Raw genomic sequence first — 27,463 nt, forward strand, 5'->3', positions numbered from 1 at the left:
TTATTTTCACATTTTTTTTAGGGCTGTTGACATCCTCCAGCCAAATTAAGCAAATTACTGTCTACATGCACTGAGCTCTAGCATTAGCTGTACATCATTGCTCTAGCGCATGTCTCACTTTCCCAACAAATGTAAAAGATTTATTCTCCATGTGTGCGCCATTTCTTCATCCATATGTACATCCAGAACTGCAGATTATTACAAAATGCAAACATCTGTTTCAGGCGTTTTAGCTACCATCAGTTCAGTTCATGGAGATCTTACCCCCTATAGAAGGGCCATGAAAGGTTTGGGGAGTAATAGGCAGTTATAAGCAAAAGCAAGCAATTTAGAAACATTTGGCTGGACATTTATTTTAAATATGACCCAGAACACTTCTACCTAGTGGTTTAGGGTGCAGTCATATGTTGGCATCTTTGTTTACTGTGTGTGCATTATGGCAGATTTTTTCTGCATGCATTAGTTATTTTGCATTAAGACAACGCATTTTATGGTGGTTTCCTGTATGAGCCTCTCTCGCCTTCTTCTGTGTCCCTACCGATGATATATACCCAGCTCCGCCCTACTCCTAGGCAGGCTGAAAACGCCCAATCAGTAACAAGCATCCTACAGTGACAACGCTGCTCCTTTAATGATGTAACAGATGCGTAAGCGTTGTCACCCTAGGACAGGGAATATTAAACTGTCCGTATTAAAATAAAGTCTGAAAAAATGAAAGCCGCCGCCGCCACCACATTATGCTGCAATAAGTTACATTTTTTTGCTTTTAGGTCTAGATGTATTGTAATTGCCTTATTATAAAATCACGTTCGCTTTACCTGCTGATGTGTGCAGAGACACTTTATTGTACTATTGATTACAGTAGCGGCATCGGTCTATGTGTTCTGCTGTCATGGAAACACTTTGCTGCTGCAATGCCATGGCATTTTAAACCAGTTACAGAACCACATGTGAGTTCATAGAGCATCGTGCCGGTTCTGAGAAAATGGATACAGTTCACATGCTGCAAGGGACATGGAGAGGAAAGAATGCTGATATCTGTCAATCCCATCACTGAGATTGTATAACTGGTTATAATGATTTATTATATAGCTATGTACTAACATTGTTACCTGTGTTCAATATGTAGCAATGTGTTTCTGCTGAAAATGCTATGGGACTGGCTTTTATCCTGAGCCCACCCATTCCTTCCCCCATTCTTCTCCATTCTAATGCTGCACTGAGCAAGGAAGAAATATTATGTTCATGAGAGTAAGGGAAGTCATAGAAATTACTTTATTATGGGGTTATACAGCACCGACATATTATGTAGTTCTTGACTTTGTCAAATGAGCTCACAATCCAATGCCCCCACCATAGAGGTTAGCACTCTGGGTCCCAGCTTGGAATCTCTGCCAGGACACTATCTGCATGGAGTTTTCAGATTCTACCCGTTTTTCCTCCAGCTACTTCAGTTTCCTCGCACATTCCATGCAGTTAGGTGAATTGGCTTCCCCCCAAAATTGACCTCAGACTGTAATAAAGACATATGACTATGATAGGGACATTAGATTGTGAGCTCCTTTGAGGGACAGCTAGTGAGATGACTATGGACTTTGTACTGCACTGTGTAATATGTTGGCGCCATATATATATTAGGTATGGTCATTAACATTCCCTACGTTCAATGCTAATGAAAGCCAATTAACCTATTGGTGTGTTTTTGGAATGCTGGAGTATGCTGTGTACAGATTCAATGCACTCAAAAATGGGAAGAAAACATACCAATTCCATGCAGATAGTACCCGGGCAAGTCTCGGGCTGCAAGGTCAAAGGCCAAACTACTATACTCCTACCTACCATGTTCCTTCTATCTCTAAAAGTAGAAGCAGTGAGCATGATGATGCCAAATCTCTCCTTCAATGATCAGACTGCAGTATGGGCCTGGTTTATTAAAGCTCCAAGGCTGAAGAGAATACACTTTCATCAGTGAAGCTGGGTGATCCAGCAAACCTGGAATGGATCTGGTCCAGGATTGAAAACATTTGCTAACAAATAGCAAATTACTTTTAGGAAATCTCTTCCAGATTTGTTTGATCACTGATGAAAGTGTATCCTCTCCAGTCTTGGAGCTTTAATAAATCAGGCTCGATCAGACATTGGGAACACAGCCAAGAACAATGCAAACACCTGACCATAGGTGGAGACCATAGGTAATGCCTGAACAATGATAGAGAGAAAAGAAGATGAGTGCAATGTTGGGGCTCATGTGATTGTTATAGGGGTAATAAATACCTGGAAGAGTTACACCTATACATTTCCTAGTACACACCTGCACTAATATAAATATATCAAAGTGTATCAATATCTAATGATAAATCTGGAAAGAGATCAAATTTCCCTAATAAAAATCAATTGGGGAATATTGATATCAAATTGATCAAAAATCAATTGGAATCTAACCTCTGCTGCCACTCGATAAAGTACAAAGCTACGCAGCCATTGAGGACCTATCCATACCTGATCAATGAATAAACAGCCTTTCCCGATCAATGTTCAATCGATTTCTTGGTCCTGGGTGATCAAGATAGACCTTAATGATATTATAAGTTTTTTTAGCTTTTTATCAAATCCAACCCTTATTAAGGAAATTGCATTATTTATACATCTGGCTTACCCATAAAAAAATCAAAAAGAAAAAACTCTGACATAGATTCTAACACTTTCTCCAAATCTATATAAAAATGAAAAAGTGTTGGTTATGAGAAGGATAAAAGTTATTACATTTTAAATTTGCTGTAACGACTGACACAGCAACAGTTAGAGCTGCGTAGTCCAATTCACTAAACTATGATATGTGAGCCATTTGTTCTTTTTTAGAAAACAATAGACAACACCTTGAGGTCCATTCAGATCTGCATTGACATGCAGTATGGGGTATATAACTATTATTATTATTTTTATTATTAATAATATTAAAATACATTTATATAGCGCTAACATATTACGCAGCAGCAGAAATTAAATAGGGGTGGAATTTTAAACGTTACCTGTCTGGTTAGTTGACTCATTCATTTAAAATGCATTTTATATTGTACCATCACCCACATGTGTATGCGGTACATATGCGCTGGCCATGTGTGTGCCATTCAGTATGTATGCTTTGTGTACTACTACTAGTGTTGGTGTTCGAATTCAGGTTGTCGTATGTTCGAGCCGAAAATGGCGGTTCAAATTCGGGCAGACATGACCCGAAAAAAAAGAATTTGACTTTGCGAATTTGTGTTTAAAAATATATAAATATATATAAAAAAAAAAAAAAAAAAAAAACTCTCAATGGAGTTCAGTTCTCAGGGTCACAGGGCTGTAAAAAAAGACAAATTCCAGATGAACTCTCAATAGAGTTTCTCCATTGAGAGTTCATCTGAGTTCAGTTACCACAGTCACAGGGAGCGTGGGAACTTGCAGTCACAGCTGATAGGAGGCACAGAGAGAAACTCCATTGAGAGTTGACCTGCAGTTCCACTGCGATCCCCGGGCACTAGGGGTTAATTACCCTCTAGTGTCAAGGGATCGCAAACAAGAGGATTCCCAGGGATGCAAGAATGATTGCAGCCCTGAGAATCCACTGCAATCCCAGGGATTAGTGCCCGGGGATCGCAAACAGTAGGATTCCCCTTGCAGCCCTGGAGGATTCCCAGGACTTCAAGGGAATCCTCCTGTTTGCGATACCTGGGCACTAGAGGTTAATAAATCCCCAGTGCCCAGGATCGAAGTGGAACTGCAGATGAACTCTCAATGGAGTTTCTCAATTAAGAGTTCATCTGAGTTCAGTTCCCACGGTCATCGGGCTTGTACTTCTCATTTATAAGTACAGCCTAGGGAGTGTGGGATCTTGCGGTCACAGCTGATAGGAGGCACGCGAGTGCTTTCAAACAGCTGTGACTGCAGATGAACTCTCATTGGAGTTTCTCCATTAATAGTTCACCTGCAGGTCAGTTCCCACGGTCACCGGGCTGTACTTATCAATAGACTTTAATGGTGTTCCAATTTGGCGCTCGATCAGCCGAAAAATATCGGGCTATTCGATTGAACAGCTGCCAAATCAAAACTCAGCTGTTCGACCAACACTAACTACTATGCCCAATCTCAACAGTAAAAAGTTTCAATATATGAAAAAGCACCTGTCACTGATATCTGAAATACAGTAAGTTTAAACACAGCAAAGTTTTAATAATTAATTTCGCCTAATAAGATAATACCTGATAATTCTGCCATGCAGTTCCTTGCTCAGACACTTCCTATTAAAGGGTGACAACGACCATTTAGTGTTTCTAAACTGTTCTTCTGTATTACAACATGTGCTCCCAATGTAGACTATAAGTGGATGATATACATCAGGTGGGCCAAATCCGGCCCGCAACGTCCTTTGTTTTGGCCCCCAAAGGAACACTAAATATGAATTGCAGCTGGCCCGCTGCTGCATTGAAATGGCCCTGCTACTACAATTCCTGGCATCACTCACATCCATAGACCAGCGGGCTCTTTGCCTATGTGTGGTCCCGCATTGGACTGTTTTATAGACGCAGGGAATTGTAGTAGTAGTGCTATTTCAGTTTTAAGTTTGACCCGCAGCTTTGTCTAAGTTTTTCATTTTGGCCCACTGTGTATTTGAGTTTGACACCCCTGATACACATGGTTTAGCTAGATTCCATTATTGTCAGCAGGAATGAAGCTACGTACACGTTCGATGATTCTCAACCGATACAAACAGTCATGCTTGGGGGAAAATCTGACAAATGCAGCAGTCCTCCGCCATCGTACGTCACTCCATCATTGAATTGATGAACAATTGATCAGGAATGGCCGCTGTGTATTTCAATGGAGGAGAGCACAGTTGGGTGCCACTTCCTCTTCCACCAATCTCCATTGAACACAATAGAGCTGTGTGTACAGCACTCTGTACAGGGCTCAAGCCCATTGTGATTGATAACTGCAGCCACCACTGGAGTGCATGTAAGTAGCAGAAATTAGGCTGCAGATGCTGAGCTGCACCATTTTTTGGCCCCAAATATTTTGGATATGGCAACCAGCCTTGGATACAAAATTATTAAAATGAAATCTACAGTGACAAGTCTGCAAATCATAAAATATCCAAATAAAAGCTGCATTAAAAAATAGATGTGCCTGCATCAAACACCCAACAGGGTGCGGTAAGTGGTCACCGTGCACACAGGCCCCAGGCTAGGATGAGCAAGCGCTGCAGTACATGGGGACGGCTGATTTAAAGTCAATATTCATTTGTCAGCCTTCAAGTTTCATGAACCCCAAATATCTGAGGGCATAAATAACACGAGATGTGATTGATATGTACCGATTAAAAACATCTTGTAAAAATCAAATCAATCCTACAGTTTTTCTTCTCTATTATATATATTGTGTGAATTAAAAAGCAACAGTGGCATCTAGTGGCATCTGGATTTTTTATGAACAAGATGTGAAAGAAATGAGTGAATGCTTGATACTGTAGACACTGTTGACCACACGTACAAAAAATCTATTCTATATTTCATTAGAGTTGATCAACCCGCCACATGGCAAGCATATTCGTCAGGACGGGAATCCCCTGTAATTAGAGTGGGCGTAAGCTGTGCGGGACCTGCACGGACCACACCCACTCATTTTACAAGAACGTGCTCTGCACGAAGCCCGCACGGACACCAGGCACAGGTAATCCCTCACGTCACCCTGGTGGGTGTGTGTGCTGCTTGGGACCCCTGCAGACCACGCCCACACTAACCCTGAGTACGTGCTGAATGGCCTGCCCCGACAAATTTTCACCTCACCAAATCTGGCCCTCTTTGGAAAAAAGTTTGGACACCCCTGAACTATAGGGTCAAAAATTTGTGGTCACTTACCCATCCCAACTATCTTCTGCTTGCTGGAATTATCAATATTCCCCATTAAAATTATTTAAGTTGGGTGGAAGAAAGCTGTAGGAAGGTGGCAGCCCCTGTATTGTGAACCAGCTTTTAAGCTTTTAGGTAACCACACAAAAACAGCCGGGTGGTTACTGCTGGGTGGTGTGCCCAGCTAAAAAGGACTGGGGAGAACACTTGATATACCATTTAAAATGAAAGTGCAATTTGCATTCTAATTCATCCAAATTTTATAAAGATGTGCAGTAACGTTCCGTTACAGAAAACTGGTCTACCCAGCAGTGGCGGACGTAGCCAACAGTGGTCTGCCCCTGTGTACTACAATTAATACTTGTGCGATAGCACACTTTGAACCTCTCTATGTACGCACCTGCTAACCATGTCTATAAGAGGCTAGTTTTGTACAAAGGGGCAAAGACATGCTGAAACAAAAAGTGTCCTTAGCCAAATTGTTACAAGTTTGGAAGAGCACAAATTTCTAAATTGTTTGTGTACCATTACAATACCCCCTGCCCCCCTAAAATTTGGGGGTATCCATATACTTTTGGCTATATAATGCAGATGTGATGGTTAGGTGTCGACAAACCTTTATGAGCGACTCCCCTCTATTCTACACAGCTCCCTCTAATAGTTTCTAAGGGCAGCTGCTGCAAGAAAATTGGATGAATCTGAAACAAATGGATATCAGCAAATCAGGTACCCAATGCAATTGAGTTATCGGAACTAGCTGCAAGAACAAAGGAAAAAATGTATATATGTGCTGCACTGCAATTGTCCAAAAAAAAAAAATATTGGCTGTGGCCCTAACTTTATTTAAGCTTTGTAATTGGGTTGTGCTGCTTGCAAACAATTAGTAACAACAGCGACATCCAGTGGTCAAACTGCATAGTGTACTTGATGTTCCCTGCCATATCCAAATTCATTCATATGTAAGATAATTACTGACTGAGCCAAATAAATTCACCTTGCATGATAATCCCTCTTGTTTTTACGTATTCAGCTTGGCATTTAATGGCAGCAAGTGCTTCTTTTAGAGCTGAAATTAATTAATCCTTTCACTGCCAAGCTGTCAGGGGAGAAAAATTGTCCCTGATCATCAATGCAAACATGCAAAGCTGCTAGGCGCTTTTTAAAAAGCTTCCTGGGCCCAGACACCTGCAGAAGACAGCAATATTCATCCATTTGCATCGGAAGCCGGACAGGGCCAACACAGCCGTCTTGGTACACAACGGTCCAACTTGGTGTGCCAATTTCAATAGAGCGGCAAAGATTATGGATGGGTTGAAGCGCCTCTCAGGAACAATACCAATGGACGGTTGTATATGGAAAGCAATTAACGTTTCTCTTTTTTTTTTTTTTTTTTTTTTTTTTTTTAAACACAAATGACAACTGTGACTGTTTGCCCAATATCACCGACCAGGCAAACAAGAAATTCTCTTCTCTTTATCAGGGCAAAATAAACTCAAAATGAACATTGGACAAATGTTTATGCACAGATGATCATCACATCTACAAGAGTTTTTTGGAATTCATATTAGAGTCATGGGTATTAAGGCATCACTGTCAGCATGCTGCAAACTGCCAAAAAGGTCTTTTTACACCTCCCTGCAGATCTGGCAGGCAACCCAATGACCAAAGTAGGCCTGACAAGCTTGTAACAGAAATGTATAGTTTTGACAAGATCATCAAACATATGTGCTTAGGAAAACTGCATAAAGTGAGACATGATTGGATGGTTGACCTGAAGTTAATGCACAGCAAGTGAACACTTTCACTTTGTTCCAGACCAATGAGAGTTCTGAATGCAAAAGAACATCATGACGCACAGGTAACTGGTGTTATTTTGGGCAAATCTAAAACCTCCCATCTTTATACTTGTTCTGGATCAAAGACAGGAGCATTGTAGTTCTTTAACAGCCTCCTTGAACTTGTATGGCGGAGAAGTAACTCGTCAAAGTCATATGACCGGCTCTTCTCCACCTACACAGCTCTCTTTGCTAAACACATTCACCTATCCTTCAAAGCTACACTGCACAATTCAGCCATCACCGGCAGCTAAGAGAGGAATCTCTGCAGAAGTTCCAGGACTCCCCACCGCTCCAAGTGACAGCTTTGGGCAAATCACTGAACAAAAGCATACCAAAGAGGAGCAAGTTACATTCAGCTCCATACCAGGAAGTATTAGATTTCTGATCCTTACTGCTGTTCGGGTCGGAGACACAAATAAAAAAAAAAAAAAAAAATACAAAGCTACATGAAGCCAGGGAATACCCATGTTGACGTCACAAATTCTTTCTTTTCGGATGACAGCAGAGGGTGGTTCTTCCTAACAGACCGAGTGGCACTTATGTAAAAATTATTATTAATAATATTATTAATAGTAAACAGGAGAATATATATATATATATATATATATATATATATATATATATATATATATATTTAGTGCCAACATATTACCCAGCACTGTACATTAAATAGGGTTTGCAAATAACAGACGAATACTTGCAGTGACACAGGATGAGCTTACAATCTAGGAGACGTCCCCAGGTCACTCAGTCCAATACTTGCCAGGGGGAAGTCTATGACAATGGCCTGGCACTGGACCCACAGCTAGCAACCTGGACAACTGGGTGTCATTTAACACAGACGCTGTATCTGAGAACCGTGAGCATGCAAGCGATCAGAGAAGGGGAACGAAGAGGTTAAGTTTTCAAGAAAAAGCTGCTTGTGTCTATTTTTCCCCACACACAAAAAAAAAATCACTGGATGAAAAAAATTGAACATTTAGGATTACAAAAAAACATTTATTTTCCCACAGAGATACTACAATACTGTACAAAAAAATGTTTGTGTTATACAAGAAATTGACAGGCTGTATTCTTAACACAGAAAAATATCTATAACAAGCTAGTTCTGGGCATGTTTCACAAAAACGTGAAGATCATCAATAATGTGGAACTCCAGACAAACACCGAGATACACAGTTACCATACATATAGGTTCACAGTCTTCTTGTGATACACACACCTCTGCTAATTAGTATCAATAATCTGCTGATTCTTGATTTACCATTGTCATTTCCCATGTCAGCTCCCAGAACAGAAGTGACCATGTTGATTCCTTGCCCAATGGAGAATGCCCACAGCTGCACGGCTTAATCAGGAATTACCAGAGTCACCTATCCAGCTGTGCAGTGTGACACAATTGCACAAATCAAGAAATGCATTTGTACAGCACTACAAATCATTAGGCAGGTAAAACTGTACATGTATGTAACTCTATGGTGCATTAGGATGTTTGCCTGGAGTAATGCTTTAAAGAGACCCCGTCACCAGCTTAAGGAATTAAAGAACATGGGAAATAAATTAGCAGCACTTCATTTCCATAAATACCTTTTTTATTCACTTTGTTTGCCTTACTTAAGATACTAGAAAGTTTGCAGAAAGAGTTAATTCCTAGGACAACATCCTCTTTCTTCTCTAATTGGAGTGTCAGTCTTTGTTGGCCCAGCTCCTCCACCCTCCCCTCTCTACATAACCTGCTATGTAGCTGCTAAAGGAAGGATGTAGGGGAATATTACAGAGCAGTTATTCTCATCCAGGAATCTGTGAAACTCTAGTGTTCTTCCACAGGTTGTTTTGGGTGACTGACTTCTGTTGCTTGCATATTTCTGAGGTCACTGCCACTTGCAATTACAATTTTAGCTGTCTGTACAGGACATTCTTCCCTGACTGCCTATGTTAAGAGGCATTTATTTTTCACATTGACCACCAATTAATTAGTTCATTTTCTATAGAGTATCATGTATATGTAAAAGCCTGTTAGGAGCACCTAAGAGGCTTTTCCATATACCGAACATTCAATATGTCAACTACAGATAAAATTACATTTTTGTTGAAAAGAACAGGTGACAGGGTCCCTTTTAGTTGTCATTCACATTTTCCAAATTTTAGACACAATTCCATGTGCATTTGGATGTATTTTAAAAGTGTCATAAAAAAAGTAGGAGGGCTGCCATTGCTCACGTTGCTGACGACATGACAAAGCACATGACTTTAAAGTAATTAAGTGAAACAGCCATTCAACCAGAAATGGCAGCCCCCAAACAATTTAAAAGCGTTCTGCTTGCTGTCCAATACACAAGCAGATATATCAATGCACAAAACAGGGTGTGGCCGTGCTGTCCCATCTGCGCACAGAGGGTGTGGTAAGCCATTTCCCAGCTGCTCTCCAGGGATTGCTATAGAACTGCAATGCAATAAAGAGCCTATAACAGCCTCTATGCATAGTTACTCTTAGATAGGACATTAGGGGAAATGGAATAATACAGACAGGTAAATGGAGCTTGGAGATTTCCTTTTCATTTTTGACATACAGCTGCAAACCTAAAACAAAAAAATATTTTATTTATACAGTTACTGATTGCAAACACCACACAGAGAATAGATTAACTTTATAAAGCAGTGAATCTTGCATTCACACACATATACTGTAGGTAACGCACGTTTATAATGTCAGTAATTGATTTAACACCAGTGAATGTTTAGTGAAAATCAAATTCAACAATTCATGAACATAAGTAGTGTTGCTTTTATAAAAAAAAAACAATTGGCTTGCTTCCAGCCTGAGAGGGAAGCTTGTGATGACAATTGTTAGGTCCCCATTTTCACAAAATAATGCTGATTACATTATAAAATGTATATTTTTATTAAATGTATATAATTATAGGTTGAGACACTATTATTACATTACCCCATTGTCTATTAATAATAATATTGATTTTTAAAGAGGATTTATATAGCACCAACATATTATGCAGCGCTGTACAATAAATAAGGGTTGCAGACAGATACAGACAGTGACACAGGAGGAGAGGACACTGCCCCGAAGAGCTTACAATCTAGGAGGTTACCCTATTGTCTTAACACTACATCCTCAAAAACGTTAAAAGCTGGATTTGAATCTTTGGATAATTTATATTCACTACATACATTATATGAGTGATGACTGCCACCTAAAAATTCTAAAAATATAAGATATTCATAGAATATATCAAACCCCCAGCATCTACCATGTTAGACCACTATTTTAGGAGATTAAAATTGGTACAATAACTTACCATTCTTTTTTCTGTTGTTAAAAATCAGAGTAATGCTTTAACCTATGAAAAGATAGAAAAGTGATAATTATTGACACTGCAAGACAGAGCCAGTGCTACCAATCATATATAGAGTGGTCATAGCAACCAATAAAATTGTTCCCATCCTTCTTTTAATCTGAGCAGAAACATTGAGCATTGGTATTTGATTGTTATAGGAAATACAGACTTTTCTCAGGTTCAGGTTTCTACTGATATCACTGACCTGTATAGCAAAGCTTCCCCTTTGTTGTTTGCAATCGAGAAATAGCCGCTGTGCGGTGAGAAGTCCATTGCTCGGGCCATGTGAATAAATTTTCTTTTGCTTTGTATAGGAAAGTTTGAAAAGACTGTAAAAGAGGGAATATGAACCTACGGAGAAAAGAATACGAAATCAGTTACCACAGTCAGAAAATGCTGCAGTCTACATGTGTAGCAAATGTCTCATCATACTTCATGTACTACAGAAAAACTTTTGTTTTCTCAGACCCGCCAATTAAGATGATGAAGCTGAAAAAGGAGCAGAAGAGGTTGGGGGCACTGATGATGAAATGGGGAGAGGTGAAAGTATTAAAAAAAAAAATTTAATCAGGCAGATGATATTACTTTGCAGAAGAGACATCGCTTGTTCAATCACCACCAAAACATATGTTTGCATTTAATTCATCTGTAGATCTTTCTGCATGTTAATAAGAATTACTATGCAAGATAAGCATTTGTGTAATGACTCTAGGAAAGGCATAACTGACATTACAATATGTAAATAACATTATGTTGTGCAGCTTTAGTCTGATATTTAAGTGGCAGAGTCACACTGGGAAGGAGGAAATGAATCAACGTATTCCTGTCCTATAGGCATGGAAATGAGTGAAGATCTACTACAGGCAATGCACAAAGAGTATTGGGCTATATCTGCCAAAGTTACTTAGGATTCGCCCGAAGTGATCAGCATACATACATATATATATATATATATACATACATACAGCAAAATACCTTTCCCTACTCCATCCAAACAACAAAATGTTGGTTTTGATCCTCAATAACAAATATCAGCATAAAGAACATTGGACATCCTTACTAATTTCACAGCCTCATCCATCGTGTGAGAAGCCACGGCTAAGATTTCAGTCTGAGGGTTAAACACTTGCGATGAGGCAGTTGTCACAAGATTCATGATGGATTTCAGTGGTTTTGGGTTTTTGTTTTGTAAACAATCTTCATACTTGTAGACATTCACAACCCCGGTGCTGGAGCTGAAAGATATATCACCAGTTAAACCATTTCTATTTGCTGCTAGGTTATAGGGAAGAGGTTTAAAGTAACAGAATGGCCAAAGCAACAGATTATGCCTAAAGCCAAAAACAAGCTATTTTTCCCATTTATCAAATATAATAAATCGTTTTCAAATAAATAATTACCAGACCAAGGGGGAACAAAGAAAGAAGAGACCATGTCACCAATCCATGCCTTTTAGAATAAACATCTCATATTAAATTTACCAACCCAGGAATAGTTTAGGCTGTCTTTGTATAAAAATTATTTGTCCCTCCACTGGGCTGCTAATCCTTTTAATCGCCCAAGTCAAATGCAATTCATTGTGGACACATACAGCTGTCCCAAGCTGTGCCATGAACCAAGGGCTGGGCAGGGTCCAGGGAAGATCAGCATTAGCAGTGTTTGCAGATTATGTGAAGCTTCCTCAGCCCCTGCCCAACACCAGAGCTAGGGTGAGAAAGCTGATGTGTGTTTCTGGAACACAAAAACATAGTCTGTTTTCAGCCCTGTGGGGGCAAATCTTTTTCAGACTAATGCAGTCTAGTATATGCTTACTTGAACAGTTTTACCCCAAGATGTTTATTTTATTTAGCATGGGACATGCCAGGGTCTCTGAGACCATTGCTATGTCATACTTACCCACATGAGACAAAGCGACCATCCTTTGACAACGCCAAAGACGTCCCACACAAACTACCATCATCTTGAAACCGGTTTAGGCAGCGCCTGCTTTTTACATCCCAAATATACACCTCCCCATCGCCTAAAACAGAAGAATCAAAGTTAGGAGATGATAGGCAGAATTTAAAATGAAATGGTACTAATCTATACTACAATAATAAAAGGATTTTTAAAGTAAAAAAACTTTGAAGGTGTATGTAATTTCATACAGAGTCAAATATTTCAGTTCCTAATGGATGAATAATTTTTCAGCTTCTATTATCTGTCAAGGATTCAGCCAGATTGCTTAACCATTCTCTGTTTGCATTCTGAAAATTCTTGCCGAGGTAACGCTATCCTATGTTCTTTTGTGAAACAAGGAATTCGCCATCACCGAGAACTCTGCTCTCACACTAACAATCAGGATCCATGCCGAGTTCTCAGTCATAATGAGAACAAAGGTAAGAACATAGTTTTGTTCAGCCGTCATTGCACTTTACACAGAGAGAAGCACAGTGACTGCTAAAGTGTGTAAAGGGTGCAGCTATTAAATTAAAAAAAAAAGAAATTCAACATCTACTCGGTGCAAAATGCATTTTTGTACAAACTTTTGTGAATCTGCCAGCTCTATTGTAAGGAATATTCAGATAATGTATTAAAGTAAGAACATGATAGACTTTCACAAGGACATAGGCTTAAATTATTTTCACATGTTACTTACTGGGGCAAAGCTAAAAGCTCCAGAGCATTAATCTTACCTTATAGCATCTACAAAGCGCCTTGTCCTTAAGTGATAAAATGCTACCAAACAAGCATGGCACAAGGCCGTATTAGAAAAATATAATAAAGAGTAAGGAACCTTCGTCACAATTTAATTTTACTGTCCTCTGCCTCCTTTGCAGGGACTTTTCATCAGTTCTCATGCTGGAGACACTACAGGAAATGAGAGACTTCTCTGAAATCAGGACAAACTTACTGCTTGTAAGGTTCTCAAAACAAATTTTAAACTCCCTCTCACTTCTGATTCCCATACAGGAAGATAGCCAGAGTCTCACTTAACTTTACCACTCTTTCCTGAGCTGAAAAACAGAATAATCTAAAGAAATGAAAGTATCTTTATCTGTAGGAACTATTATAAAGATTTATTGTATTTATGTTTAAATATGTGGAAAGAAATCAACAACTTTCATGGGGCGTGTTTACTTTGTTACATGATTGTATACATTCAGGAAGTCCCCCACTAAACACAAAACATCTTACTTGAACTAGAGAAGATTTTACTGCAGTCTGCTGTGAATGCCGCTTTCATAGCCTTTCCATTAATCTTCATACTTCCAATCAGCTCTTTAGTCTTAAAAAAAAAGAAATATTGAAATTAGTATTACAAAATTATATTGCTTCTGTAACAAAAATTCCCATCAGCATATCTACATCTATGTATCTATCATTTGAAACTAACTTTACTTGAGAAGAGACATATAAGGGGGGATATGATCACCCTGTATAAATATATAAATGGTCCATATAGAGAACTCTCTTTTTGATTATTCACTATAGGATCATTACAAAGCACGGGTAGCTCTTTGTGTCTGGAGGAAAATAAATTTTTCTCCGCATAAGGAAGGGATTCTTCACTGTAAGGTCTGTGAAAATGTGAGTCGGCTCCCTCAGGAAGTAGTTTCAGCAACTAGTTCAGAGACTACTGATCCAGGGAACATGCGATTGTCTCATGGAATCGGGAAGAATTTTTTTCCCCGTTAGAGCAAAATTTTTTGCCTTCCTCTGGATCAACTATGTCCATAGCATTTTAATTCTGGGATATGATGGACTTATTATTACATACATACAAGTCTGGGTCACCACAAACATTGGTATTTTCCAAGGTTTGTTAGAAGCATCATCATTATATTTCCACTCCACAAGAAGAACAATCATGAAATATGCATGCTGGCATCAGGGCTAGCAGATACTGAATGGATATATAAGATCTCCTCTGCTCTTGCCCACTTGTCTTTCCTTTTATTACCTTCATGGAAAGTAGATGTACAAATCCAGAAGACCCATTAAGCAGCAGGTATTCTCCATTTGAAGAAACATCAAACTCTTGAATGCATTTTTCTTCCAAGCCTGAAAAAGAGGCAATTTAATTCAGCTGTACAGAAAGGACAAAAAAAAAAAACACTGACAAATCATTTTCAAGTCAAACACTGGGTCACACAGCAAATGTGTGTTTTATATTAAAACTGAACTCTAGGCTTCTTTTCTGCCTTGCACAGTTTTGTTGTCTTATCTAGACTAGAATTGCTTACTTTGATTACATTGTACCCCAGGATTTTCTCTTGGTGTCCATTAGAAATGGAAGTCATATGGAGGCCACCTCCTTACCTGGGTTGAAGATTCATAATTTTAATTTTTTTTTCCACCTGGCAATGCTGCCAGTAACATGCCCTACAGTAACAAAGTTCACTGACTGTACTGTATCTATGGAGGAGCAGGATTGTTACCCTGGGACAGAATGAACTACAGAACATCTCATTCTCCTCCTCCAAAGCATAGGGAGAGGTATATTAGGGGAGAACTGTGCACAGCTAATGTTTGAGATCTTTTAAACTTAAATGGAGGGTTTTGAAAGGAGTGGTGGACACCACTTTTGCTTTTACCACAATGAAAATGAAGATATACTAAACATGCCATGGTCTTTAAACCGCCCCTGTCCAAGCATCACAATAACCAGCATTGTAAAAATGTCTCCCTATTTCTATTGTGTTTACATACATTTTTTACAGCAAGTCATCTGTAACAGCATCCTTTATTGCATGTGTTCCTGTGTGAAGGAGCTTTGCATGCTTAGGCTGATCCAAACCAAACTGACAAGCAAAGTCTTAAACGACCAATGACTAGTATTGCCTGTAGGCTCACTGAGGATGTTCCTATTTCTTATGCTAAGATGTAATCAAATTGGTTTTGCTTTCCCACATATCAGATCTGCCCCACTGATGACTGGTAATGAAAATTTTAAGAACCAGCAGGAGAGGTAGAGAAAGCAAATAGCATAATAAATACATCATAAGCTAGAAGATGCATGTTAGGTTAGGATGTCCGTGTGCCCTGCTACATTCCATGATTACATCCTGTGACTACTATGCCAAATCAGAACTTGGGACTTACATAACAGAAGGGGGGATGAAAACAGTGGACTGCAGGGGACACAGGCATCCTGAAGTGTTAAATACAAAAGAGACCGAGATTGCAATGTAGGATTTAAAGAAAGGAAGGTAAGTCACATTGCCTGCTGGAAATTTGCAAATAACAGCTCGTCTTTTGCACAGCTTTCTTATTTTTTAGGTCCTCTTTAATTAGTTAAACACAGGCAGCTCACAAGCATGGAAGACATTGAAATTAACAGTTAGACAGCTCTGCATGCAGACCAAACTGAATGGCATGGATGTACCCCTAACACATTTTTATTTGCCAACTATTTTTTTGAATCATAACTGGAGCAGCAGGTTTTAAACTGTAGAGAAAAAAAAAAAAGAGTCACACTTACCTCTTATTCTAGGTACAGGTATAATGCTACCTCCCATCATGTCATACACATAAAACATTTTTTGTCGCAGTCCTGTTGCAATTACTTGTTCGCCATCAGCACTGAAGCGAGCCTTATAAACTGAAAATTTTTCCAGATGGATGCTTTGTATCTTGGGGTTTATTTTGCCATCAACCTAAAGGAAATTGTAATGTCAAGCTAACAGTTTATTAGGATCATGTATTCTTGTAGTGTGGTCAAAGTTGATCACCCCGCTTTTGTTAAATCTCTAAAATGATCTTGTCGTGACATGAAATGTTCCAAAAAAAAAAACGACAGCACACAGCTACATTTCAGCCACCTATAACATTAAACGCAGTCCTGAATCTATTAAAAAAAATGTGCTTCAAAGTGTTGCCAGGTGTTTCTTAAAGTCATGATCCCCCAGTTCCCACTAGTCACTCTCTGAATTCTACTTCATTACAGGATACAGGAAGCACAGACAAGATGCAAATGCTTCTTTTGCACAGTAAACTTTTTAGCATTTTGAAAAGGTCACCAAAGGGTCGTTATCAAGTAAGAGACCCTAATAGTCATTTTTTTCCTGTCTAGTTTTGCGAGGCTGGCTAACACATTTCAAATGACACCTCTTGGCAAAAACAGGGATAAAAAATGGCACAACAATGATTGCAGTAATCCATTCAGGGAAAAAAAAAACCTTTAAAGAAGTACTGTGACATATGATTATGCCACTTGTTATTACTTCTACATCTCCATTCATGCAGCAAGAGAAAGGGGCACATTTTTAAACTAGGTGTCCTGCATTCATGTGCTTACAGGAACCCACATTATTGTCCAATGACGGGCGGGGGAAGAGGGATGACCTAGCTGTGCTGCCTAACATGGGTTGAAAGAAGCCAGATGATCAGGCTGGGGGCATTGTCTTTTAATGCTGTGAAATTCTCTATAGTAGTATAGCAGGTAGAATAACTCCCTCATATGTCATCTATGTATTTAGCAATTTTGGCGTACAGCTATTAAAAAGGTACTCGCTGCACAGAGAAAAATTGGCAGCAAACTACGAGGTCATCCTGTTGCAGGCTTTGTTTCTTGTCCGAAAATCAAGTACCCTGTTAGCAGAAAAACACTAAGGCCTGACTGGCTCCCAGTGTAGCCACTTCCAGTTCAAGTAATGTTGTGAGAATAAAGATGAATAATTGTGTGCAAGTTCAGATTACATTTTGTGTAGTAAATGATTACACCAGCACATTCAGCATACCTGAAACAGTGACACTGATCGATCAAAGCCGGCTGTCATAACAACTTGTGCAGAAGGATGGAACTGAACTGTTGTGAGTGGCCCTGAGGATCGCCTTTCATGATTGGCATTTAGGCACTTTTTCATCTGCAACAAATATTAAACGATTATTCATTTAAACTTAAAATTGCATTGAAAGAAAAAAAAAAAAAAAAAAACACACAACACACTCACAATTAGCTGAATTTAAACTCTGACTCCAGTTTTGCTACATATGCAATAGACCCAATAGACATCACCTTGACATAGACCCAAGTTTAATGCTAATAAAATGCTACAGAAAAATACACATTGATCTGCCAGAAAATCCAATGAGCCCATAACTTTGTCATGAGCTGCAAATTCTGCTGCCAAAAACCCCTATATGTTGGCAGCCCTGTTCTTACCGGCTGGTTGAGGCAAATGGTAAATCAGATTGGAAAAACTGAGCAGGGCTGGCATCAATGAAGGGTTTCAAGTGCAGCAGAGGTATAGTCAGCCCAAAATAGACCTTGTGAAGAACATGATTTCTGGCAGATCAACAGGTTCCTTTGCCCAGACATACACTTTAAATATGTGCCTACATATTTGATACAGCAGAGTACCTGATGGCACCATCTTACCTCCAGGATGCCCTTTTGAAGTGATGTGGATTTTACTAACAAATTTCCAGTTTTACGCAGCAAGTCATCTTCTTCATCAGCTTCACTGTCGTCGTCATCATCATCATCATCTAAAACAGAAATTGTTTTTTAATCTTATAAATGTAAAAACACCAAAGAGCGGTCACTGTATGCATTTTCTTCTTTGACACCAAGCTGAAAGCACTTTCTAAATATTACAACTCCTATTATCAAAATTATTTTTATAAATAATTACAAATTTAAAAAAATAGAGAGATCATCCTCATGTGGCCTAAAGCCTTGGCAAAGATTACAAGGTCTCTGGTTACCAGAAATATTTAGTATGTTCTACATCATTAGAAACTGCAAAGTCTGGCATGCACTAAAGTAAAAAAAAGTGTAACTCTTGCAGTTGTGGTCTAACATAAAATAAACTAATTAGGAATGAGTTAAACACATATAGAATTACAATTGCTAGACAGTAACAAAGTTATGTTGAGTCACACAAAATGGAGTTTATCTAGGGCTACAGAGGAATAACACTCATTGTTTTCTGGAATATTATGTTTTTACATTTACTTTTTACAATTTTCAAATCTGGTTTTGCTTATATATATGACAACTTTATTTTACAAATAAAACATATGACATCTTTATGGAGCTGGCTTTGTACACAGGGTCACAGCCATGCAAGAACAATAAAGACCCTTTCCAAAACCACAAAGCTGGAAATACCCAACTGTCAAAACGTAATTGTATTGTATGCTGACACTAGTCAAATTTAGGAATAATGTGTATGTTAGTGGTCGCTATTGGCAGGAATTTTCAACAGCAGATGTACCCAGCAACTTGACAATTTAAACATTAGTGCAGCCATATTTAGGGGGAGAATAAAAAAATACATAATAAAAAAATAGCTGGTTTTACCTTCTTTAGAAACTCTTTTCTTGTCGGTGGATGCCCAAGAAGGAACTCCACCCATCGCCTTCTGAAATCTATCAAGATAGAAAACAAACTGCAATTAGTTCATCTGCAAAAAACATACCTATCATTTACAATTATACTTCATCAGAATCAATAGGGCACAATAAGACATCATAATCAATTTCAACATTAACAAGTAAAGGTAAGCTTAAAAGGGCAGATACCCCCACCCCAGTAAAAGTATATACAGCTAATGTATTGTTACCCATCAGTTTTTGTGCAACGCTACAAAAATATATAACAATTAATACAATAACCATGGACATTGTTGTTCTCATGTTTTACAAACACTGGAATCACAGATAAGGAAACCAGTAGAGTATAAATACCGTGCAGTTCTACTATGCAGAAAGCAGTGCTTGCATATGCAATAAGAAGATATGGCTTCTAAAATCTTAAGGCTAAGTCATCAGCTGCCTGCTGGTATATGTTGCAGATTTTAGGCGTCGGTGCCATTCATTTTAAATGACGCACCAATTAAATGATTATGGTGTGCTGTGTTTGAAAAAATACAGCTCAGGTCTCATGTGTCGTGTTGCCAGCTTATTCATTTTGAATTGGCTGCCTTAACGCAACACAATAATGCGAATTTTGTTTAACACATTAGAGCAGCCAAGTATGGAGTCATCCTAACAAAAGCCACAGTTACTTACAAAAGGCTAATACTATTTAATGCGTCCCTTCTCACATCTCTTTAACTCTCCCTTAATGAGACATTCCATAGAAAACTGATCAGATCTGCAATAGATGCCATTTAATCACCTACTCTTCTTGAAGTCTTTTTTGTAGCTGGTCTTTGCTTAGTTTCTTCTCCAATTTACTCTTCATGATGTCTTTTCGATAACGATGGGTCATCTCAACGCTGTGGACAAAAGATGTAAAATATTGATCAGCCCTTTCTTTTAGATCCTCAATGCGGATTTCAAATACATTCAAACACATAAATTACTGTTACATAACTATAACCCGGGATAATCGATTTTCAGTTACATAAATAATGAAAACTTTACTTTGTATTATACTGTAAGCGTAATATTATTATTGTCTGTTATTTATATAGCGCCAACATAATATGCAGCATTTTACAAAGTCCATACTCATATCACTAGCTGTTCCTCAAAGGAGCTCACAATCTAATGTCCTTAACATGGTCATCTGTCATTAATACTGTCTTAGGTCAATTTTGCCAAGCCAATTACCCAACTGCATGTTTTTAGAATGTGGAATGAAACCCATGAAAACACAGGGAGAACCTACAATCTCTGCAGATTGTGTCCTGGTTGAGATTTGAACCTGGGACCTAGTACTGCAAAGGCCAGAGTGCTAACCTCTGAGCCACTGTGCGGCCATGTATGTAAACCTCAACAAAGAACTTCTTTCTCTTGGGGTGTTAGGTCTACCATTGAAAGTTTATTGCTATATCTGAGCAATGAGTTTTATGAAGATGTTCTTGGAACATATTGTTTTGTCACACCAGGGGTAGCAAATGTACAACTAGCAGGGTTACCAGGTAAAAAAGGCAAACTGCCAACCAATCCTGGTACTGATAAGCAGCAGTTCTAGGTTTAGATATACTTACAGTGAAACAGACAAAAAGATATTTAGAAAAACATCAAATCTGTTCTCAGATTTAATTAAGGGACACATACCTCTAGGTTTTACTGCTGCCTACAGAAGTGGACACTGGCAAACAAACAAAATTAATTGTAGGCCAGTCCAGAAACCCCCCCCTCACTACCAATATGCTTTATGTTAATACCAAGCAGTACCAAGAGCATGAACTCAGAAGGGCGACCTGTGTCTATTGACACAGAAGAGTCCTACTAAATTCTTGGGAACACAGGAACACAGGAATCTGATCCCTTCTGCGGTCTGAAAGTAATGGGAAACAGTAAACAAACACTGAAGTTATGGCAGCCAAAGATGACCAGGTAACTGTGCTAGCGTCCTTTCATTTAGATTTACCCCTTTCTTAACACAAATTCCCAATTTTAACCAACCTTTCATCCGCTTCATCATCATCATCAACCCAAGCTGGCTTCTTTTCAGTTTTCTTTGGGTGTTCATCGTCAGAATCGCTCTCCAGACCATCTTCAATTGTATCATCCCTGGTCTGCAATATACAAAACACAATTTAAATAACTCCTAAAACTGCACAGTCCAACCAGCCCCAATGAAACCTGTGAAGAGAGCCAATGCTAACTCCTACTTCTGGCTGAATAAGCTACAAAACAACTTCATACAAGCGTCTTAGTCTTTGGCACCAAGAAAGTTTATGTAGAAAGGAAGACTGAACTCCAAAGTTCACCTTTAAAGAAAGGCAAAGGAACCAGTTATGGTCTCACTGATGTATAGTAAAGTGAGTGTTGGAAGCAAAAAGGTTTTAAGTTTTGCCAGTACTTTGTCTTTATGTAGGAAATATGTACGGCATTTCTATGTACATTTTTGGATTACAGGACTGCTTACTACCTTACATTTTTTTTTTTAAATAAGCATTAAACTGTATTTATATAACACCAACAAATTACGCAGCGCTGTGTATTAAATAAGGGCTGCAAATGACAAATACAAAGAATGACACAGGAGGAGGAGAGGACCCTGCCACGAGGAGCTTACAATTTAGGAGGTGGGGGAAGTATCACACAATAGGAGGGGAGATATGTAGTGCTGGGAAGTAGTGAGAGCTTTAGAGAAAGAAGAAGAGAGGTAGGTGAGTTTGAAAAGATGCATTTTAAAAGCTCTTAAAAGACCAGAAAGTAGGAGCAAGCCAAATAGGACAAGGAAGACCATTACAGAGAGTCGGGGCAGCTCTAGAAAAGTCTTGGAGCCGTGTGTGTGATGAGGTTATGAGTGAGGATGTCAGTCGTAAGTCATTGGAGGAGCGAAGAGAGCGGCTAGGGGAGTATTTTTCTATCTAATCTGACTTTCCAGCAAGTCAGATAAGATAAGTAGGACAAGAACTGTGAAAGGATTTGAAGGCAAAGCACAGGAGATGAATTTAATTCTAAGGTGAAATGGAAGCCAATGAAGAGAACTACAAAGAGAGGCAACAGAAGAGGAGCGGTGGGTAGGCAGGCAGTGTATAGGGTAGGTGGGTAGGAAGGATGGATGAGTCTGGCTGCAGCATTCATATTAGATTGTAGAAATACCTTTGCATTGCCCATGAGCCTTTCCACAAACTCGTCCTCGCCACCAAAGACCAAGTCTTCCAAACATTGCTCTATCTCTGACTTCTCTTTTAGAATTTTCAAGTTCTTGGCTCTTAGCTCTTCCTCTTGCTGCTTGAGAATCTCACGCTGCCTTTTCCTCTGTTTAGCGGTCCCTTTCTCATTGTTTTTAACCTCTGCGGACATCATTTTCCTTGAGAGCTGAAGGGGACAAACATTGCGTTACACTCACACACAAAAAATATGCAGTCTATTGATAGATCATTTCACATACATTTTCAGAAACGATGAGTGAAAACATTTACAAATGGATCCTGAATTGAACATGAAAGGCTAAGCATAACAAATGCTACTTGCTTTCTGTCAAGATTGTTTTTTTTGTTTTTTTTCTTTACCTGTGATTCCTACTTTAATTTCTACACATGGACATAGAATAGTCTGGAGGAATTGAGGTGTATGCACCTTTTCTCCATAACCCTAAAACCGTGAGAATGGAGTTATATACATTAATTAGCACCAAAGTAACTCTAGCTGTGTTTCCTGGCTCAGTATTCTCACTATATCAGTGTTTCTTGACCTTTTCATAATTGGGAACCCATTGAAATAACTTTCATGTCTTCAGAGAACCATTTCTATAATTCCTATATCCACAGATCACAGTATATTAGTGTGGTGGACAGTGGGAAGAATTCCTTTTACATTGCTGGCCATTGGGAAGAATGTCACCCATACAGATAGACAAAAACATCATTGGTGTCACTTATACTGACCTGAGAGGTGCAAACTGCTCATTGCTCAAGGAACCCCCAACCCCAATCCCTGGAGAAACCCTGATCCAAACCAGCAGTTGCCAACCAGTGGTCCACGAGTAAAATTTGGTGGTCCACGGCTCTAACCGGTGGGCCCATGAGCAGGGTCAGAAGGACCCTACTTGGGGGGGAGGCAGAGCTGTAGACCATGTGCCCTGTATGGATCACAGGCTCAGGGAAGTGGGTCCAGACCTGCAATGGCAGAGTGGGTGGATTCTGGTATCATGACATCACTATGGGGAAGCTTCTTCCCCTTTGAGTGACACACTACTCCCGGCGCATGCACAGTGCGGAGCCAGTAAATTTAGTGGTCTGTGGGTCTGAAAAGTTCGGCAACCAAACTTGAGCCCACACCTGTTTCCCCTACCTGCTTGCTGGCTGCAGGGAGAGCAGTCAGTGATTCTGCCAGGTCTTCTTCAAGATCGGGGCAATATATATATATATTATATAAATATACACACATACATTGTTTCTATTGCTAATATAGTATATTTCTCATCTAGCAATTCTGACAAGCTGCAGCTCTCACAGACATTGGCCCGATTTCTTAAAGCGTACCTAAACTCCCAAATTTCACTTTACATAAACGGGTAGACAACTCTTTTATGTTAAAAAAAAAAATTAAAACATTTTTTTACTTAAGTGCAACACCCTTTAAAAAAAGAAAGGGGAAAAACAGAAGTACAGCACTGCCCCCTGAATGTGAGTGAAAAAGCCTGCCAGGATACCTACATCATTCCCAGGAGGCTCCTGGGTGCTCCTTCTATGCATGCCAGAGAATCTCAGGCATGCACAGAAGGAGCCTTATTGTGAAAAGGGGAGGAAATTTCAGATCGCACCCATCTACATCACCAGATCTCGCACCTGTGTCAGGTGACGTAGGAAGAAGAACCCAAAGAGAAGATGTCAGCACCAGGAGCACCAACCCAAAGACAGATGCCAGGACGACGCAGGACCTGATGGAAGGACCTGACCTCCATACCAATCGACTCCTCTGTGTGAATAAGGGTAAGTGGAATTTTTTTTGTTTTGGGGGACTTTTGAGTTTAGTTCTTCTTTAAAGCGCTCCAAAACTAGAGGGGATAGACTATCATGGGAGAGCCTGAGTGACACGACAAACCTGGAATGGGTTTCCTAAAAAGGATTTGCAAATATTTTAAATCTTGGACTCGATCCATTCCAAGTTTGCTTTATAACTCAGGTCCTTCTATGATAATCTATCTTCTCCAGTCTTGGAGAGCTTTTATGAGGTCAGGTTTGTCTACAGATCAGATCATTACCCATTTGTTACCCATAGTGGACCAGGCTGTAGGTTTGCTGTAAAAGGACAAGCTTCGGGCTGTGGTGGGAGCCAGCAATCCTGCACAGGTCCCACTGGCTGGCACCTTGCTAGCTCCTCCATGCAGCATTTGTAGATCAGCGGCCAGCTTTGCTTGCCAGGATAACCCAGAATACCTTGCCTGTGCCAGGGATGAACAAACACCTGCACATACATGATCCTGGCTATCAAATCTTATCCTAATATTTAGTGAACCTGAGCTTCCTAGTGACAACTCATTCTGCCACGTTCTACTGTTGTCACCCCTGGGTAAGGAATGCTAAGCAGAGAAAGTGATTACTAGGGCACAACATGAGATCAGCCGTTCAGACATGGATCATTAGTGCTTAATATCCCTATAAGAAAAGTCAGATATCTGAGCAGTTGCCCTAGGCAACATCCTCCTTACTTTACACTCACCCTTCCTCATACGCACGTGGATGTTACTATTACTACTTCCTCCCAGGCCGGAAGCCCGCCCTCTACCAATCAGGAACTCCAAAGCGTTGCTAGTGCCCGCCCACTCTCAGGCACTCGTTTAAAGTTTACGCACGCGCCTTACGTAATTTAATGAAGATCAACCCACTTCCGGTCTTCTGGTTTCAAACCATAGCTCACTTCCGCCCCTCCTACGATAGACTATGCCCCATTTCCGCGCCAATTCCTGACCAGCTTCCGCCCCTTCAAACCTTGAACCAGGCCTACTATTGCGCCCTATTTACGCCCCCTCTTCTGCGCCAATGCCTGCCCCCACTTACGCCCTAGTTACGCCTCTTTTCCGCCCTTACGCTGACTTTCTACAGGAAGTGGGCGTGGTTTTATTGACAGGAGCCAATCGCAGACCTCCGGGCGCGCAGGCGCAGTGTCGGGGAAGCTGCTGGTTTTGTTGATGTTGTGCTGGAGTTCATTGTTTTCAGGCTGAGGTGGAATCACGTTGCTGTGGGCTGAGGCACTGGGAGAGTATAAAGGGGAGCCCATGAGGGTCTGATGGAAAAAGCCCAGGAACTGGTGAGTAGTGCAGGCCTGAGGTGGGGGCTACAGAGGGGGGGTGGGGGCTTTGTTGTCATTGCTGAGCTGCAATGAGGCCTTGCTGGGTGCTGGCAACACAACCCACAAATATCATGAGACTACAATGCTCAGCCAATAAGGTGAGTGAGCAGGGTATGCTGGGGGTTGTAGTCCCACCACAGCTGTGCAGCCCAGGCTGCTAATTCTGCATTACAGCTTCTGCAAGTCCCCAGCATTTCCTGATGGCTGCTTGGGGTCCCCTGGGACTTGCTGTCACCCTAAGCACCCCACAAGGGTTAAATGCTTAATGTATATGGGGGGAGGGGTGTCTACCAAAAAAGATGTTTAAAGTTCATCTTTACTCCAACTCTGCATTTCCTGCAAGGATTGCAATGCTGAGATTATTGCAGGGAGTGTTATATTGCTGCAGGAGATACAGATCACCCGCCTGTGTTCTGTTGTCCAGGTGACAGGTTCTCTTTAAAGTAACGCTGTCTTGACATAAGTTTTTAAAACCGACCTATTCACCAGTGATGAGAGGGAATGCTTTTTATTCACTCCAGAGCGCTGCTACATTCACAAGAAATCCTCAACAAGGAAAGAGATGCTTCAAGAAAGGTGGCTTGGGAACGTCTTATGTCATGACAGGGTCACTTTAATGGAGTGCTATGTGCGGGGGCAGGTAAGTGGGGAAGGGTTAGAAGCCGTCTCATTGTCTGTCTGGGGCTAAGTTGGGGATGAGAGACCAATCACTAACAGCAGTAGGGGGGATCCTGAGCCCCACCATCACCTTATTGCTGTTGTAGATTTCCCTTCACTTCCTGTCTGGTGACACCAGTAAGGGAAATCCCTAATCCAAACCCAAGGGGTTCTAATCTTCCCCCACTTTATCCAGAGCCAAACCTGCAATCTAATCTCCCAACAACTAGATTGTGCCAGGTTTGTGCCCGCTATCGATCTGTGACTTGCACCAGGTGTGTGCCGGCTATCGATCTGTGACTTGCACCAGGTGTGTGCCCGCTACCGATCTGTGACTTGCACCAGGATCTGTGGCTTGCACCAGGTGTGTGCCCGCTCTAGATCTGTGGCTTGCACCAGGTGTGTGCCCGCTCTGGATCTGTGACTGACACAGGCTGCTAATGCATTAATCATGTAATCGAGACCTGAATATAGACGCGTTGTGTATTGCTGAGATCTATCATCGTTGCGTAGACAGGGCCTCTTTTCCTGGGCATAATTTAGAATTTACCTAATATCGTTTGCAGTTTTCAGTATTTTCTATGAGATCCAATCTGATTGGATGAGATGAGTTTTGCTGGTTTTGTGATGTTGATAAGTCTGCATTGATTTCTCTCTGCTGCATGGAGTGCAGAGCCTGAAAAGTGCTGAGAATACAAAACTGTTACAAAGTTTCACAATCCAGTGGCTGCCTCTGCAACAAGGTAATAAAATTACATTTTATTGACAAAGACACTGCTGTCAGCCAAGCTTATACGAGAGTAATAAACAAAGACATTATCTGTGCCACCATATATCTGTGACTCTCCTGCAGAAATCCAGTGCAAGATTCCAATACAGGTAATCCCCGGGTTACATACGAGATGGACTGTAGGTTTGTTCTTAAGTTGAATTTGTATGTAAGTCGGAACAGATACATTTTTTTAATAAATGGAATTAGGACATATGTTTGTCTCAACATATTATGCAGTGTGGTGTCAGTTACTGTATATCATCC

General features: G+C 40.2%; 2 protein-coding genes across 5 annotated transcripts in view; one reads left to right on the plus strand and one right to left on the minus strand.

Annotated features, from left to right (window-relative positions):
* Window positions 1-8,704: 8,704 nt before the first annotated feature.
* Window positions 8,705-25,277, minus strand: UTP18 (UTP18 small subunit processome component). Of its 2 annotated transcripts, none has more exons than XM_072403368.1 (15): window positions 25,141-25,277; window positions 22,576-22,794; window positions 21,427-21,539; window positions 20,193-20,288; window positions 19,370-19,437; window positions 18,443-18,549; window positions 17,802-17,927; window positions 16,544-16,718; window positions 15,023-15,123; window positions 14,257-14,347; window positions 12,976-13,099; window positions 12,140-12,314; window positions 11,285-11,430; window positions 11,041-11,082; window positions 8,705-10,306 (listed from the first exon to the last, which is right to left on the minus strand). In XM_072403368.1, the coding sequence occupies exons 2-14, from the start codon at window positions 22,780-22,782 to the stop codon at window positions 11,058-11,060; spliced, it is 1,554 nt and encodes a 517-aa protein (XP_072259469.1). In that variant the 5' UTR covers window positions 22,783-22,794; window positions 25,141-25,277; the 3' UTR covers window positions 8,705-10,306; window positions 11,041-11,057. The 2 variants fall into 2 exon arrangements, with proteins under 2 accessions (XP_072259469.1, XP_072259468.1); XM_072403367.1 differs by having other exon boundaries at window positions 18,443-18,552.
* Window positions 25,278-25,589: 312 nt separating this feature from the next.
* The window catches only part of MBTD1 (mbt domain containing 1), a 48,978-nt gene continuing 47,104 nt past the window's right edge, over window positions 25,590-27,463 (plus strand). For 2 of the 3 annotated variants that reach the window (XM_072403369.1, XM_072403371.1), the window contains exon 1: window positions 25,590-25,728. In XM_072403369.1, coding sequence (XP_072259470.1) covers window positions 25,708-25,728 — 21 coding nt within the window. In that variant the 5' untranslated portion in view covers window positions 25,590-25,707. Of the gene's footprint in view, window positions 25,729-26,785; window positions 27,307-27,463 lie in introns of those variants that run through there. The other variant, XM_072403370.1, reaches the window with a different exon arrangement.

Source organism: Pyxicephalus adspersus, chromosome 3, assembly GCF_032062135.1.
Source record: "Pyxicephalus adspersus chromosome 3, UCB_Pads_2.0, whole genome shotgun sequence".
NCBI lineage: Eukaryota > Metazoa > Chordata > Amphibia > Anura > Pyxicephalidae > Pyxicephalus > Pyxicephalus adspersus.